Source organism: Mustela nivalis, assembly GCF_964662115.1.
Source record: "Mustela nivalis genome assembly, chromosome: 13".
NCBI classification, from domain to species: Eukaryota; Metazoa; Chordata; class Mammalia; order Carnivora; family Mustelidae; genus Mustela; species Mustela nivalis.
In genome coordinates this window covers 50181867-50198052 of record NC_139032.1, presented here as the reverse complement: position 1 = coordinate 50198052, position 16186 = coordinate 50181867, and the positions used below count along the sequence as shown (strand labels likewise).

The window sequence follows — 16186 nt, the reverse complement described above, 5'->3', positions numbered from 1 at the left end:
TTTGGCTATAATTTTTCTAATCATGTCTTTATCTATCAGGACTCACATCATCTCACTTAACTCATTTCCCTCAAACCTCTGCAAGACGGATTCTCAAGGAAATAGTCAATCCCAGTTCATCATCATGGATTGGAGCTAAAGGTTCTCGGGCAAGAAGGGTCTAAGCCAGGAGTCTGCAGCCTTTTTAGCAGCAAACCTACTGTCCATTTCCCAAAAATATAAAGCAGTACCTGGAGCAGGAAGTCAGAGTTCTGTTTTTTGGAAGTATAAGATTCTGCGGGAGCAGGGACCAGTGCTTTCTGACCTGGCCTAGCAAGCTCTGCTTGTGGGCAGTTCCCAGGCCCTGCCCGAGCCTAGCCCAGGAGGCCTCAGAGTGGTTGCTACAGGGCCCTCAGCCCTGCTAGAGGCTATGGACATGCCTTCTACATTCTTGGGCAACTCCATGTACAAAAATAGGAAACAAAACAAAACCAAACCAACAGAGTGAAATGAAAACTACTGAGCTATCACAAAATAAATTAAATTTAAAAATAAGCAAACAAACAATCCAACAGTACATTCCCCGGGTATGGAATGAGAAGCACATTCGCACTTGCAGATACTCCCCATTGAGCCCACTTATCCCTATTAGCACATATAATGTCTGCCCTGATCTTCCTTCTATGGACTTGAATTACTTTATTTTTCTGAATATGAATAGTCTTTTCCCTTAAGTCATATTCTGATAGATAGCTCAGTTCTGACACCCTTTTGTCTCATCCCTAGACAGATGCCTTTTGCTTGTGAGGTGGCTGAGAAAAAAAAATTTTTTTTCAAGTCAGAGCTGTTAAAGCAGGCAGTGTTCCTTCTTTTGGACTCTCCCCTGAAACCTCTAAGTCTCTGAGGAACAATAGGCTCAGCTGACGGGCCTGATCAGAGACATTTAAGAGGATTTTAGAAAAGATCTGGCTTTGTTTGTTGTTTGTTGATATCTGGAATAAGGGGAGAGTGTTATTTCTAGCCTTTCAAATGGAAGGTTTCAGAGCTTACTTTGAGAGTAGGACTGGCCATGGGGATGCTCCTATATCACACTCATTGGATCATCACTAATGTCACACCACAGAGCTTGCCAAATTGTGGTGTCTCTCTCAGTAGCAAGTAAATTAAAGGGAAGCAAATGACCAACCATTTATCCTGTGCTTGTAATAAGTAACTCAAATGACCTTGAACAAATAAATGTCTTTCTGTTACTACCACATGCCATGAAAAGATAAAAGTATATGGAAATAATTATTTCCACTTGCATAAGGAAAATGCATATATCAGTGCCTTTGCATTACACACACACACACACACACACACATCTATATGTATTTAGATATTTCATTCATTGAAAAACAGTAGGAGACCTAAACCTTAATCAGATGTCTCATGCAAGTCTTCAGATAGTTTTTGAAGTTATGGATCTGGGGGGAATATATTCAATGATTTATCCCAAGTTAGTTGAAATTCCCAGCACATACAAAGAGGTATTATTATCATTTTCACCTAGCTACAGCTAAAAATACCTAGTAACAACCCTCAAGCGCATAATTTGGAAATATGCAAACAGTGCTGCCCTTGAAAGGTGAAGACCAGTCACTACTTTTTTCTTTCTCAATTGCTTGTGAAAGAAATTAAAATTAGATCTCCCCCATATTAGTAGGAGGAACTTAGAGCATTGTGTTGAGAAGGTTTTATATACGGAGTGCAAATCCAATCTTAGCAGGAAAGAATAGGGAAAAGGATGGGTGATATTTGCGCAGGTATTGGAGAGGGAGGGAGGGGCAGTCCTTGTGCCGCATATTTGCCAACCGTTTGCTTATCCATTTGATTCATTCAGCCATCTATCTATCTCTTAAAATAGCCTATTGAACTACACCCATGTGAACTTCTGGGCTGGATCCTAGGAAATCAGAATCTATGCACTAGCTGAAATGTCCTCAAGAGAAATTACAACCTAATATTTTATAGTGCCAGCCTCTATTTTTCTTCCTTCCCTGTGTGGTCCCAGTTCAGATGCACACATTTTAGGTAGCCTCTTTCCATGCCATTATTCTCTTCTGAGGAACACACACCTTATAACTTCTTACTCTTCACTTCTACACAATCTCATGCAAATACTTTTCTCTCAGTGTCAATAATTCCTAGTGAACCCTTTGATACAGCTTCCATGTAACTGTAAAGTGGTGACTGACTGGGTTATTTCATCTGCCCAGTGTCCTCAGGGACACTTAGGTAATTAACTCCACCTTCTACATTTGCCACATTGTTTACCCATTTCTAAGTCGGTAGTTTTTTGTTTTTTGTTTTTTTTTTAAATATACTGTAGCTGCTTCATCACCAACTGTCTATTGGCCAAAGTTTCCTTTTAACTGCTATCTCAGTTTTCATCATGGGAAGAATCCAGTTATACAGGATATGATTAGAAATTTATACAAGATGCGGCCTCAGTCAGTGGAGCATGTGATTCTTGATTTTGGGATCTTGAGTTTCAAGTCCCACATTGAGGGTAGAGATTACTTAAAAAATAAAATCTTTAAATACAAACAGGCACACACACACACACACACACACACACACACACACACACACACACACATAAGGTGGTTATGTTTGTTTGCTTGTGAGTTTCTTTTTTTCTTTTGTTTTCTTGGTCTTAAGACTACAGTTGTGTTTGGACTAGAAAAACAGTATAGAATCAGTTCCCTAAACTCAAATGTTTTTAAAAGTGCTTATTCAACTCCATTTCTCCCAAGTCGTATTTGTTTTTTTAAATATCTTATTTATGTATTTATTTATTTTAGAGAGCACATTCATGAGCAGGGAGAGGGGCGGAGGGAGAGGGAAAGAATCTTAAGTAGACTCGGTGTTGACTGTAGAGCCTGGTACAGAGCTTGACCTGTGAGATCAGTGACCTGAGCTGAAATCAAGAGTCCCCTCACTCAACTGACTGAGCCATCTATATGTCCCAAGTCTTGTTTTATTCTAAACTAAATTCTACTGATTTATGGGTTATTATCCCTTCTTGGTATTCTCTCTCTAAATTTGGATATTTCCTGCAGATAGGATTAAATTAACCCATGGTTTATCAACATTTGAATTCCAAAGTCTTTATTTTCCTAACATATGGAAAAATCAAGATCAGCAAAAATTAATTCAGCGATAACTTCATTTTTAATAATCAAGGATTTTTATAAAGTAATAGTTGAAAAAAATACTCTCAGTTACCCCTGGATTCGTTCATTATTCCACAAATATTTATTGAGCACCTATGTTAGCTTTTATTATCTTGGATTGTATAAAGGGATAAATATATTATTTTACATTGTATGAAGGGATAAATCAATCAGATATGATCTCTGTTTCTTTATATCTTGCAGATTAGTGGAATAGATAAATAAAATACAGCATTAAAATGGGACTTACAGATTAGCAGAAGGTTAAAAAGTAAAATGTAGTTGTAACTAATTTTCAGCTTTCTGAAGTAAATGAATAGAGTGAAAAATATAGATAAGCATATAGGGATATAGACAGCAAAGATGATTGTCATCTAGGAAAATTTTGATGGAAAGAATATTTAAGTCGTGATCTAAAGGGTTTTTTTTTAAGGCAAGCCACACAAAGTGGAGGAAGAGTATGTTCCAATTAAATGCAAATGAATGTTCAAAATCTCCAAAGCAAGAAACAATTTGACAAGCTCTAAGAATTAAAGGAACCCAGCATGGCTAGAGTGTAGTAGACATAGAGGCAACAAAAATAGATGTCTTTTTTTTTTTTTTTCCAAAAATAGATGTCTTAAGAAATAAGTAGGAACCACAGATTATTCAGGAATTTGCAGGCCGTGATGAGGATTTTGGGATTTTACCCAAAGTATAATGGGAAACCATTGCCGGGGGTGGGGGTGGGGGGTTAAGTAGAAGAGCAACATGTTCCTATTTATTTTTGCAAAGAGTTACACTGGCAGCTCTGTGCAACAGTGATCTGAGAGGATAAATATTGATACCAATAAAGCAGCTGAGTCATGGGCCAGATGATAGATGATTGTTCTTTGAATTAATCTGATGTCAGAGGAGACGCTGAGGAAAATCAAGATAATTTTAGAGAAAGAAATGAACAGCTTGAGATGGATCTAATATGAGGGGTGGGAATGGTAAGGAAGAAAGAGGAATCAGAGAAGACAGCTGGCTTAAACCACCAGATGGATGGTAGCACTAATCACTGAGATGGGGAAGTATGGAAGAAAAACAGGTGAGAAAAGACGGCAGTATATTAAGAGTTTTATTCTGAAAATGTTTGAAATACCTTTGACATAGTCAACAAGACATGTCAGGTGAGAAGTGACTTATGAAGCTGGAAAACAGAGTACAGTTTTTGGACTAAGATATAAATTTGGTAATCACTAGCATAGAAAAAAATAAGGTCTTGGACTGAATGAAATATTTAGTGAAAACATAGAGAAGAAGAAAGGATAAAGGAATCCAGCATAATCTGAGAGTTTGTGGTTTTAGAGTTTATAATTATAATGACAACATATGTTCAAGTTCCATCAGTGTGCTAGACACTTTATACATTTTAAGTATCTTAAATACTAGTTCATTGTAGAATTTCAATAAATACTACTTGAATAGATGTGCAGCCTTCACTAGGACAAATACTTTTTTTCTGTTAGAAATGTGGTAGAACATATCCTCATCTTAGAGGAAGTGCCAAAACTAAAGCAGAGGGTATAGGTGCCTCTTTGTCTAAAAGAGACTAAACTGTATCCAGTTTATTCATCAAGGGATTGAGGTTGGGAAACTGGTTCATTGTCCACCATGCAAGAGGACAGCATCCTCAGAGAGGAGACTGAGGAGTATGAATTTCTTTGAAGAGTCTGACAGTGTTTTCCCAAATTCCTTGCTCCCTACATATTCCAAGTAGAAGTACCTAAAAAAAAAAATCACAGATAAATAGTATGAGTAATCCACAGAATGGAAACTGGCATTGAGCCTGAAGCAGAATGCACTCTCAACTTCAGGAACTCATATTCTTCCACCTCCACAAGATGGAGTGTGATGAAACCGCCTTGAGACTTGGTTTTGGTGGGACACTGTTGCTTGAATATATCTGAAGGTTAAAGGCTAGCTGAGGATGACTTTGATGGTAGAGAAGAATGACAAGGGGGAGTGACTGACACTTTCTGTGTTTGGATTAATGGGAAGCAAGAAATATAACTGGTGTTAGACTTCTCCAAAGGACTTCTTCAAAAGGAGTACCTGTGGGATACCACCAGAGCAAGGAATAGGGAGTCCCTAAAGTTGAAATGAAGAAAAGAGAATGATTTGGGCCAGAGGATCAATGTGGAATGGTTAAAGAATCCATAAAGATGCCCTATAGGAGGAAAAGCTTGCATGCAGGCATCTGCCATCAGAAGACCTAGTGCCAGAAAATGGCAGCACCAGCTACCTATGACTTTTCTTCCTTTTCATCTAGTCTCACTTTCATTTTGTCTTCATTCCTGCCCTGAAGGAGCTAGAAATAGCATCTAGAAGAGGGTGAGTAGGTGAAGTATGGAAGAAACTAAGGATGGTCTTCCCCCTCCTTTCCCATTGCAGACTGGTTAACCCGGATCTGGGGCATGGGCAGAGATGCTTCTGTGAGGAGATGAGAAGCTATGAACTGGATGAGCATTGGAAGTTCTAAGTTGTATTGCAATGGACTTTTAACACCTGAAAATGAGGACTGTTCATTAATGCTTGGAAGTCATTGCAAATTAATGGTTCTTCTTGAAATATTATCTAAGGGGATGGAAGGAATAGCTGACAGAATGGGTTTGCAGGACTGTGATAGGAGAAAACTAAATTGCTCGTCTTTTGCACCCTTCTGAAAAGAGCTCATGAATAACTTAGTTGTAATTAAAAATTATTCCTAAACTCCTATTACTACCTTCAATGATCTGTACATAACTGGAGAACTTAGATTGAAACAGAATCATTATCTTAGGTTACATATGCTTGAGAATAAGATGGCCCTGTGTGTACAAGATTGAAAACTATTTTTATTGGCATGACATCAAACATATAGAAAATGCTGGAAATACCCAAAGAGGTCTCTTGGCTTTCTTTTCTGTTATCAATGTCTATATTGCTTTCTGAAGGTTGAGACCAGTAATTAGAGTAAGAAGTGGGATATGTTAATTGCCCCAATAGACCTTTCTGTGATCCTGAGAATGTTCTTTATATCTGCTCCATTAGTCATGCTAGCTACTAAGGTACATGTGACCACTGAGAACTTGAAATGTAACTAGTGTACAACTGAGGGGTTTTTACATTTTATTTAATTTTAACTCATTTAAACTTAAATAACTACCTGTGGCTAGTGGACAGCATGGGTCCAGACTCTTTAAGGGCTTCTACTAAGCTACACACAGCATGAAATGACATTATTTTAGAATTGACAAAGGCAGTTCCCAGCCGTTTTCCATCTTAAAAAGTTTATGTTGGTGTGCCAGGGTGGCTCAGTCAGTTAAGCATCTGACCCTTGATCTCAGCTGGGATCTTGATCTCAGGGTCTTAAGTTCAAGCCCCACGTTGGGCTCTATACTGGGTGTGGAACCTATTTAAAAAAAAAAAAAAAAAGTATTTTGGACTCTTATTTTGGTCAAGTATCCTGTGTTGATACCTTTTGCTCTTATCTACATTACTTTCTGTTAACCTAAAATGTTTTTGCCATCTTTTATGAATCTGTCTAGTACTTTTATAATATTTGAAGGGAGGAGGGTGTTTCCCCCACTGTACAAAGTATTCTAATTAAGACAGATAAGTCATGCAGCTTTTGTTTATGTCACAATTTTCCCTGTAGCTAGAATTAAATGATTCTGTCAAAGGGCAATGCTAGTGTTTGATGGCTTTTAATATTTTTGTCCATATCAAAAGACTAAATAAATGCAATCGATATCCCCAATTCCTAACTCTGCAGTAATTATTCCAATAAAGAGATATTCATGCTACCAAGCATCAATACATGCTCTTCATTGCCCTAATAAATCTGCTCCTAGAAAATAAACCATGTTCAACTCGGGCTTTAGAGAGAATATTAGCAAATACCAAGCTCAGAATGTTATTAACCAAAGTCTTCAGCACATGGGGCTTACAAAATATGGATTTTTAAAACCCAAACACTTAATGAGAACTATCAAGAAAGAAGAATCATATCTGCAAAGGGGCTGCATATTATATTTAGGGTGGCTCCTTTGGCAAATCACCCAAAAGAGGATTTTTAAATAGTACTGGCTATTCAGGAGAACTCATTCTATAAATGACTATCTCATAAAATAAAACAACTACAAGATAATATCAACAGTTATGAGTACTCCTTGCTGGCTGACTCTATTTTAAGATATTCAGAGATCCGCACAAGAACCCCATGAGTTAGCTACTATTTTATTCTTGTTGTATAAATGAGGAAGCTGTGGCTTTGAGGAAACTGTGTTGTTAGGAGGTTGTCCAATGCCAATAATTTGGGGTGGGAGAGATGTGATATTTATCAAATCCAGGTCTTACTTCAAAACCCATGCCTCTTATTATATATTTTAAAATCTATGTATAAAGACCACCACGTATTTATATATATATATATTTTTAAAAGATTTATTTATTCGAGAGAGAGACAGAGAGCAAGAGCACAGGGAGGGGCAGAGGTAGAGGGTGAGGAAGAGAATCTCGGAGCTGAGTTGAGGAGCCAACATGGGGCTCAATCTCACAACCCTGAGATCATGATCTGAACTGAAACCAAGAGTTGGTTGCTCCACCACCTGAGCCACCCGAGCACCCCCAGATGCACGATTTATTAAGACAAGTCATTAACAAGGCAGTGCCAGACTTCTTGTTGTTTCAGTCTGAATAATTCCAGCATGCTACAAAGCTTTCTTTGTGAGTTTCTGTTAGCTCAGCCTGATTGGTATATAGGTTAACTTTAGTGACCATTAAATGGTTAGCAGTTTTACTTGGTAAAATCTTCCTTTAAGATTATATGAGAAAATAAGGCACAAATTTGTTCAACATTCTAGTCATTCAAGAAATATTTGTATCACTCACTCACACTTTCTCTTTCTCTCTCTCTCCCATTCTCCCTCTTTCTCTCAGTCTATCTCTCTCTATATAAATATAATTACAGACTCACATCCTGTTTGCAGATCCACTTGCCCAAGAAATGCTAACACGGGGAAGGACCTCAATATCAAATTACTGGAACAGTCATTACTTTATCAATGTTTAAAAGGGGGGGGGGATACTTGGAATTGAGAGGATCTAAGACAAAATGGTATGAATATAAACTCATGTATAAATGGTAGAGCATAAACTCTGTCTTGGTGGATTCTTTACAATCCAGATATGTGAGGAGAGAAAAAAAAAAAAAAAAACAACCTACTGTATAAGCAACAGGAATTTATTTTCTCTAATTTTGGAGGCTCGGAAGTCCAAGATCAAGGTGCTGATTGATCCAGTTCCCTGGTGATGGATCTCTTCCTGGCTTGCAGAGGGCTACCTTCTGGCTGTGTACTCATATGACAAGAGGGGAGAATGAGAGAGAGAGAGAGAGAGAGAGAGACAGAAGACATGAAGCTTTCTGATGTCTTTTCTTCTGTGGACACTTATCCCATCAGGACAGCCTCACCTTCATAACCTCCTCTAAACCAAATTACCTCCTCAAGTTTCATTCCAAACACTGTCATGTTAGTAATTAGTGTTTAGCATAGGAATTTTGGGAGGACACAGTGCAGTCCGTAGAAGGTACATTATCACAAAACTCCAAGGCAGAAATACTCAGTGACTCTTGGTAGGAGAGTGTAGACCAGCAGGGTAAAAATAGAAGCTAAGTAGAGAAACATGCAGCACATCCAGATTAGCCATAACTTCCGACTAAGGAGGTCAACTTTGTTGTATAATTGAACTCGATAAAGTTGTTAACCAAAATTCATTGGTGAGATATTACAGGACGTTCTAAGGAGAGAAGGAACAGAGAGATTTTGGACTTGTCCAATGTAAATGTGCCATAAATTACTTTACTATGTGACTCATTTTATAAGGAACATGACTTAAAAATGGAGAAATGAGAGTCAAATGAGTACATTATGACAATAAGAGATCTTAGAAAACTAGGGATACAGGAAATAAACTGTATATATCATAGGGCTGTATATATCATAGGGCCTTTTTCTCAAGTAAGCACGTAGAAATGTACAAAAGCAACCGTGGGGTGCCTGGGTGGCTCAGTGGGTTAAATCCTCTGCCTTTGGCTCAGGTCATGATCCCAGGGTCCTGGAATCGAGCCCTGAATAGGGCTCTCTGCTCAGCAGGAGCCTGTTTCCCTCTCTCTCTCTCTCTACCTGCCTCTCTGCCTACTTATGATCTCTCTCTGTCAAATGAATAAATAAAATCTTAAAAAAAAAAAAAAAGAACTGCATTAAAAAAGAAAGAAAGCAACCATGTATGGAAAGAAAAATATTTTGGAAGATAGGAGAAAGGAGGCAATTAACTCAACAGCTGTCAATCAGAGTTGGTTTTGAGAAATATTAAAATAGATGCATAACTTGCAAGGCAAAAGCAGTGCCACTCCAATTTGCTGACCCGGCTTTTCTCAACCACAGTATTTACAAAATTGTTGATTTAAAGCATTGTATTAAGAAACACAGTGATCATAACCTCATCTGTTCATTTTATTTCTTACCTAAGAAGGAGAAGAATACTTTTTTAAAATTAAAGTTGTTCAGTAATTAGAGTAGGTATCGAAAGTACAGAAGGGGAAGCAAAAAAAAACCTATATAAGAAAAATCCTCTTTAAAAAAGAAGTGAAGGCGCCCGGCTAGCTCAGTTGGTAGAGCGTGAGACTCTTAAAAAAGAAGGGAAAAAAAAAAAAGTAGTTGTAGTTATAGGGAAATAGCAAAATCAAGTACTCTAGATGACTTACATTTTTCTACTTTTTTACCCTAAGCTTCATAAGCTTTGTGAAGGTTAGAGTTTCCTAAACACAATGAGCAAATGACCCTTTGGAGTTTATATTTTTTGCAATATTTTCATATGCAGACTACAAAAATAATGGATAGGAGCAGTTTTACTAAGTTTGTGCTGCTATATTTAGAAATAATGTAAGGTTCATCTTATGGCATATAATTCTTGACATATTATTTTAAGTATATTTAGGTATATTTAAAGTATGGTTAATATAAATATATTTAAGTATATTTAAATATATTTGAGTACAAATCAATAATTTTGGCAGTGATCAGTTTAGTAATTCTGTTGTTTCAAATCTTCTTTCAACTTGGAAATTTCATCTGTTGTTTCTACCTCCTATTCAGAAGACTAGTGGAATCTCCATTAACCATAAGGTGAATGTTCATTGCTATGCACAGATAACTTCCATGGCCATTATTGATAGCTTTTGGTTGGAGATTATACATATATAAAATGTATATATTATATAATTAATATATATTTATATAATATAGAAATAATTATATAAATTATATAAATAATTAACTTATATAAATATATAATATATACATTTATATATAAATTATAACATTATATGTATATTTTACATATACATGTATATGTATACAATGTATACATATATATGTATGTATGTGTGTGTGTGTATATATATATTTCCCCCCCCTTTCCTGTCCTATTCTGTCCTTTCCTCTCTTCTTTTCTGGGACCTTCTTAAAGATATTCTTGCTACCACCATTCTACCCCATGAGATCCTGGCATCAGCATCTTTTCCTTAATTTACTTTGCAATACTCCAGTTATTTTATACGCTGAATCCCTTAAAAATAAGGAATGTGATTCATTCAGTAAGTTGTATCCATCTGTCACCAGAAATTTTGGAGCCTACTTAGTATTCAAAGTTTCTTGAATGCTTGAACACATTTTGAGGTTCATAGGTTTGTGGACCCGCTTGAGCAAAAACAACTGATTATAACCTAGTTTCTACAGAGTTGCAAACAATTCGCAGAGTGGGACACTGGTTATGCACAAGCCGGGAATCGCTGGTGGTGTTTTGAGAGATGCCTGTTCCCACTTGGCGGCCCTTATGGCGGGCACTCACTTAATTCTAAGGCTTTATGGAGCTTAGAGGTGGGTTTAAACCGTACGGTTCTCAATGAATTAGTTACAGCTTTGCAACTTGCCCGCACGTCTGTCTCAGAACTTACTATCTTATCATTATTTTTGGCTTTGCGACTGTCCCGTCAGTAACCAGAGAAAGGTAACCAGCGGTGGTGGCGCTGGATCGCAGGGCGAGGCCCGCTGGTTCCTGCAGTGCCCAGGCCTGCACGGAAGCGCCCGGCAGAACCCAGCGGAGGATACACGTTCTTCCCCCCCTCTCTGCCAGAGGGCTGAGCAGCAAAGCGCTCCCCGGGGGCATTGTGTGTGAGCTGGCCGCAGATCGCAGGCCCAGGGGGGCAGCTCCACCACGGGAGACAAGACACGCCTCGGAGCGGGCAAATTCCCGGCCCCCTCTGGCCCCAAGCCAGCAGCCGCCGCCCGCCACCTCTTCTCCTCCTCCGCCGTGGCCCCGGCCGCCCCGCCGGGCCCCGAAGTCGCCCGCGCCTTGGCGCCGGCCCCTTGGCCCGAGGCGCTGGCGGCGCGGTCGGGACGGCACGGATGTGGCGCATGCGTGGTGGCGCCACCAGGCGCGGGAGCTGCGGCGGTGGGGACGGCGGCGGGGACAGCCGCGGGCAGGGCCGCCCCGGCCGGGCTCGTGGGGGCGGCGGCATCGGCGGTGGCGTGGGCTGGCGAGGCCGTGCGGGCGGCGCCCGACAGCAGCTGGAGGAGCGGTTCGCCGACCTGGCTGCGAGCCACCTGGAGGCCATCCGCGCGCGGGACGAGCGGGACCGGCAGAACGCGCGGTTGCGCGAAGAGAACGCCCGGCTGCGGCTTGAAAACCGGCGGCTGAAGCGCGAGAACCGCAGTCTCTTCCGTCAGGCTTTGCGGCTTCCCGGCGAGGGTGGCGACGGGGCGGCCGCAGAGGCGGCCAGGGCCACCGCGGGCCCCGAGGAGGCCAGCACGAACCGGAGGGCGAGAGGCGGCGGCCTGGAGGACGAGCCAGGCAGCCCCAGGGCCCTGAGGGCCCGGCTGGAGAAGCTGGAGGCCATGTACCGCCGGGCCCTGCTGCAGCTGCACCTCGAGCAGCGGGGGCCGCGCCCGTGTGGCGACAAGGACGAACCGCCTTTGCGCGCACCCGACTCAGGCCTGCGCGCCCCGGACGCGGAGCCCCCAGAGCCCCTGCTGTAGCCCGAGGCCGCGGCCGGGGGGAGGCGGGGCCTCGCGCGGCCCCTCCTTCTCCGCTCGCGGCTCCCGCACCTAGCAGCGCCCTGGGCCCTCGGCGGCAGGACTGGACCACCGCGCCCCCGCCTCCCGCCCCGCGCTAGCCAGCGGGGCTCGGCGTCGGTCGCCTGCGGTGGAGAGCTTGCGGGGCCCGCTGGATCCCCACAGTGCAGAGCACCTGCCTCTTGCCCCTGCTGGCTTCCAAGGGTTGAGGCCTAGAAACGGAGGGGGGGGGTTTGACAACAGCAAGAAATGGGTGCCAGTCAACACGTCCTAATGTCTGAACTTTTCAGGGTGTTGTGAGGACCTCTTCTACTCCCCCCCCCCCTTCCTGTTTTGGTTCTATGAGGAATGAATAATGCATTTTTGGGTTGGTTGAATTTGTTGTTCATACTTCAGTCCCCTAAAACCTCTAGCCATTATCCCTTACATGGTCACCATTTGCTTTTGTAAGTCAGTATTACTTGGATAGCCTATAAAGTACCAACTTTTTATTAAAAAGATAATATTTATTACTTAGGAAATCCTATGTCTGCCCCCTGCTCTAGTCCTTAATCATATATATTGATTTGTTTACCCCCAGGAAATTTTTAAAACATCTGCCTACAAGTGATCTTTTAAATTGGTAAATAAATCTGATGCATTAAAAATAACCTAGCTACATCCCTTGACTATTCTTTGAAGTGTGTTACGTCTTTACACATGTTTAAGAAATATACATGACATGTATGAATTTTACGTTTTATTATCTGACTTTATTCTTTGGAAGCTACCATTTTTGCTTAATGTAAGTGATAGTTTTAAATAATTAAAGATTAGATAGTATAAATACTATTTTATTATTTTTATTACATTTTAGGCATTAGAGCGTAGTCAGTGACAGCTACTTTGCCTTATTTTGTTAAATAATTTTTAAGAAATTACGAATTATTTGTATTTGGGAAGTCTCCAGAGTGATTTCTCCATTGAGGTTTCATTGGGGAGGGGGGGAAAGTGGTTGATTTCAACACCAGATGTTCTAAAATCACTCTTTTTGCATTTTGCTGAGTAGGCACTTTTGCGGACTAAGTAGTAAAGAGGATACCATTGTACCCCCCCGAAAATCGTGGGTATAATATAGTGTTTAAGTGATAGAAAATAGCAGTTGAAGAAAAAAATGTAAGTTTTTGCTAGAGCTAGAAATTATTTCATAAACTGGACTTTTCATTTTATTTGTGACATATTCCAGAAGTTTCAAATATATTACATATATTACAAAGAAGGTACCAGGGAATGTAGTTCTGTGATTTTTCTATTCTAGATTTTGAAGACAAAATCTGTGCATTTTGCTTAAAGGTAGCTGATACTTTGTTGTCAATATATAAATCTTACCCTCTGACCAAAAAATATAAGAAAAATCTTGGTGAGGATAGGTGGATATATGAAAAGTACTTCTATCAACTTTACTTCATTTTCTAATAGTGAAAAAATAGAAGTTTTAGGAGGCTGTAGGAATTGAAGAATAGGAAAAAAGAATATCAGCCTACCGCTACTTAATTATAACTTTGGGTTTAAATTAGTTTATATATCTCTCCAAGCCTTAGCTTTCTCATAATTAAAATGAGTGCAACCTCTACCTCAAAAACATAACAATTTTATTGAGATGTTGTATATAAAATGCCTGCATCAAAGTAAATGGTCTATCAATAAGAATCACAATCTAAAATGTGAAAGTCGTAAATGCATATTTTACGGACACTTTGCTTTTTGTATTTTGATCCTATATGACTTTATATTAGCAGAGAAATATATTCTTTGAATGAATTGACATTTTTCACTCCCTATAAAAAAATAGGGGAGATAAAACCCTGTATAATAAAGGTATAATGCATCAAAATGTTAAAAAATATTTGCCACAATGTGGCAAAATTGGGAATCTTGAATAAGCAAGCAAAATACTTAGTTTACATAGCTTTTAAACACTTTTTGTCTAAAAATCGTGTACAACGTAAGTATGTAAACAAAAATTGTAAAGGAATGAGGCACACATATACAAAAGTGAAGACAACTTTTAAGCATAATTCCTGAAAAAAACTCTGAAACCAAAATGTCCCATAACATGGGTTCAGGCTAATATATATTTCAACTTTGTTCAAATTCTCTGCTGATTAACTGATAAAGCATCATGAATAATATGAAAGATGTTTGTGATATCAAAGTATATGCCTGTTAAAGAGGTGGCTAAAGTTGATTTTAGAAAAGTTTGATGATCTATTTTGATCTAAAATAAACTAAAACTTTAGATTATCATACCTTGACATTTTATTTTCATAATTTGTTGTTGTGCAATGAAGAGGACTTATACTTTAAAGAAATGAGCAACAAAAATATGCTCTGTTAGCAAAAAAATTTAGTAAGAAGGATTGGTATTTTTAAACACCATTTTTTATGGCTGCTATTCACAAAACCATACTTTTTTTTAACTTTTCCTCTATAAAAAATTAGGATATAAATCAAACCAATTTGGAATGAGTGCATCTGTAGATCATAGAACAAGCTATCCTTGCTAAACTTCTTCAACATATTTATAATATTTCTAACATATTTGAAGAATATTGGAATACATTTTTTGTCTTGTTTAGTCTTAGACATAGGTTAGTCAGTTTAGGAGCATTGCCATGATGAAACTCATACCAAATTTTTTAATAAATTGAGTTATCAATACCTACTAAATAATTATTAGCATGATTTTGATTCCACGGCCAAAATATCATTCACTATTTTGCTAGAAGGAACAGATTTTCACTGAGAATTTGTCACAAAATCCTCATGAATGAATAACACAATTTATTAATTTTCCAGTTTAGTGATTAATCAATTACAAATTCTCATTTTTCTACTATAAACTTGCTTTTTTGAAATATATCTTACCCATCTGATATAGACAGTATATGAATATATTTATGCACTGGAAATAATGGACCAAGGAAGAAGTTAGATAATAACCATGTCTGACTTTAAAAGGATTATTCATGCTCAAATTTCAAGTTTTAAGCTTAAATAAGATTTTCATCTCTGAATGATCAGAATTAAACTACATTGTGTTTAGTGTGTTGTAGATTTTGCTTATAAAATGCATGTTCAGAATCTACTTGTTTGTATAATCTTTGCTTATTTCATGATAACTTATTAGTAAGAAAGTCCTTTTGTATACCCAAACTCTCAGACATCTGTCATGCTTCAGAGAAAATTTGAGAAAGGACAACTGTTTTTTGGTTGGTGCTTAATTTTTATGTCAATGATAATCGTTCTGCTCAAAAATTGAGCTCTTTCAAAAGAAATTTGAACAATCTATCTCCTCTTTCATGCTTGGGACTGGTATAAGTTTTCCTTAGCCTTTCATTTTTCCAGATCTCCTCACTTTATCATTGTTTTTAGAATTTTTAACATACATACTATTGTATTTTAAACTTAGTAGATCTGCCTTTAGTTACAGTGAAGACTGTTGCTAAGAACCAAGAAATCCAACAATTCATTGACTATTAAAAAAACAGTGGAAAATTCCTTTTTCTCTATTACATAATATGTCTAATTCAGCAGCTTCAGGATGTCAGGAATCCTTGTTCCACGTGGTCATTCAGGGTCTCGGAACCTGTTACAATGTTCCTTTGTCTTACACTGGGTCATTGTTTCATGTGCATGGTAGAAATAGGTAACTTCCAGATCTAGCTTTCAGCATATAATCAAGAGAAAGAGAACTTGGAGGAGCTCTGCTGGGAACTGAAAATGAAATAAATTCCCCTCTGGACATATTCTATTGGTAAAACGTCTTCATATAACACGTTTAGCTTCAGAGGAGGCTGAGAAGTATAG

At 38.8% G+C, this 16186-nt stretch overlaps 1 protein-coding gene across 1 annotated transcript; it reads left to right on the top strand.

Annotated features, from left to right (window-relative positions):
* Positions 1-11579: 11579 nt before the first annotated feature.
* Positions 11580-12997, top strand: TUSC1 (tumor suppressor candidate 1). The gene has a single exon (XM_082695303.1). The coding sequence runs from the start codon at positions 11672-11674 to the stop codon at positions 12299-12301; it is 630 nt and encodes a 209-aa protein (XP_082551429.1). The 5' UTR covers positions 11580-11671; the 3' UTR covers positions 12302-12997.
* The last annotated feature ends 3189 nt before the right edge of the window (positions 12998-16186 follow it).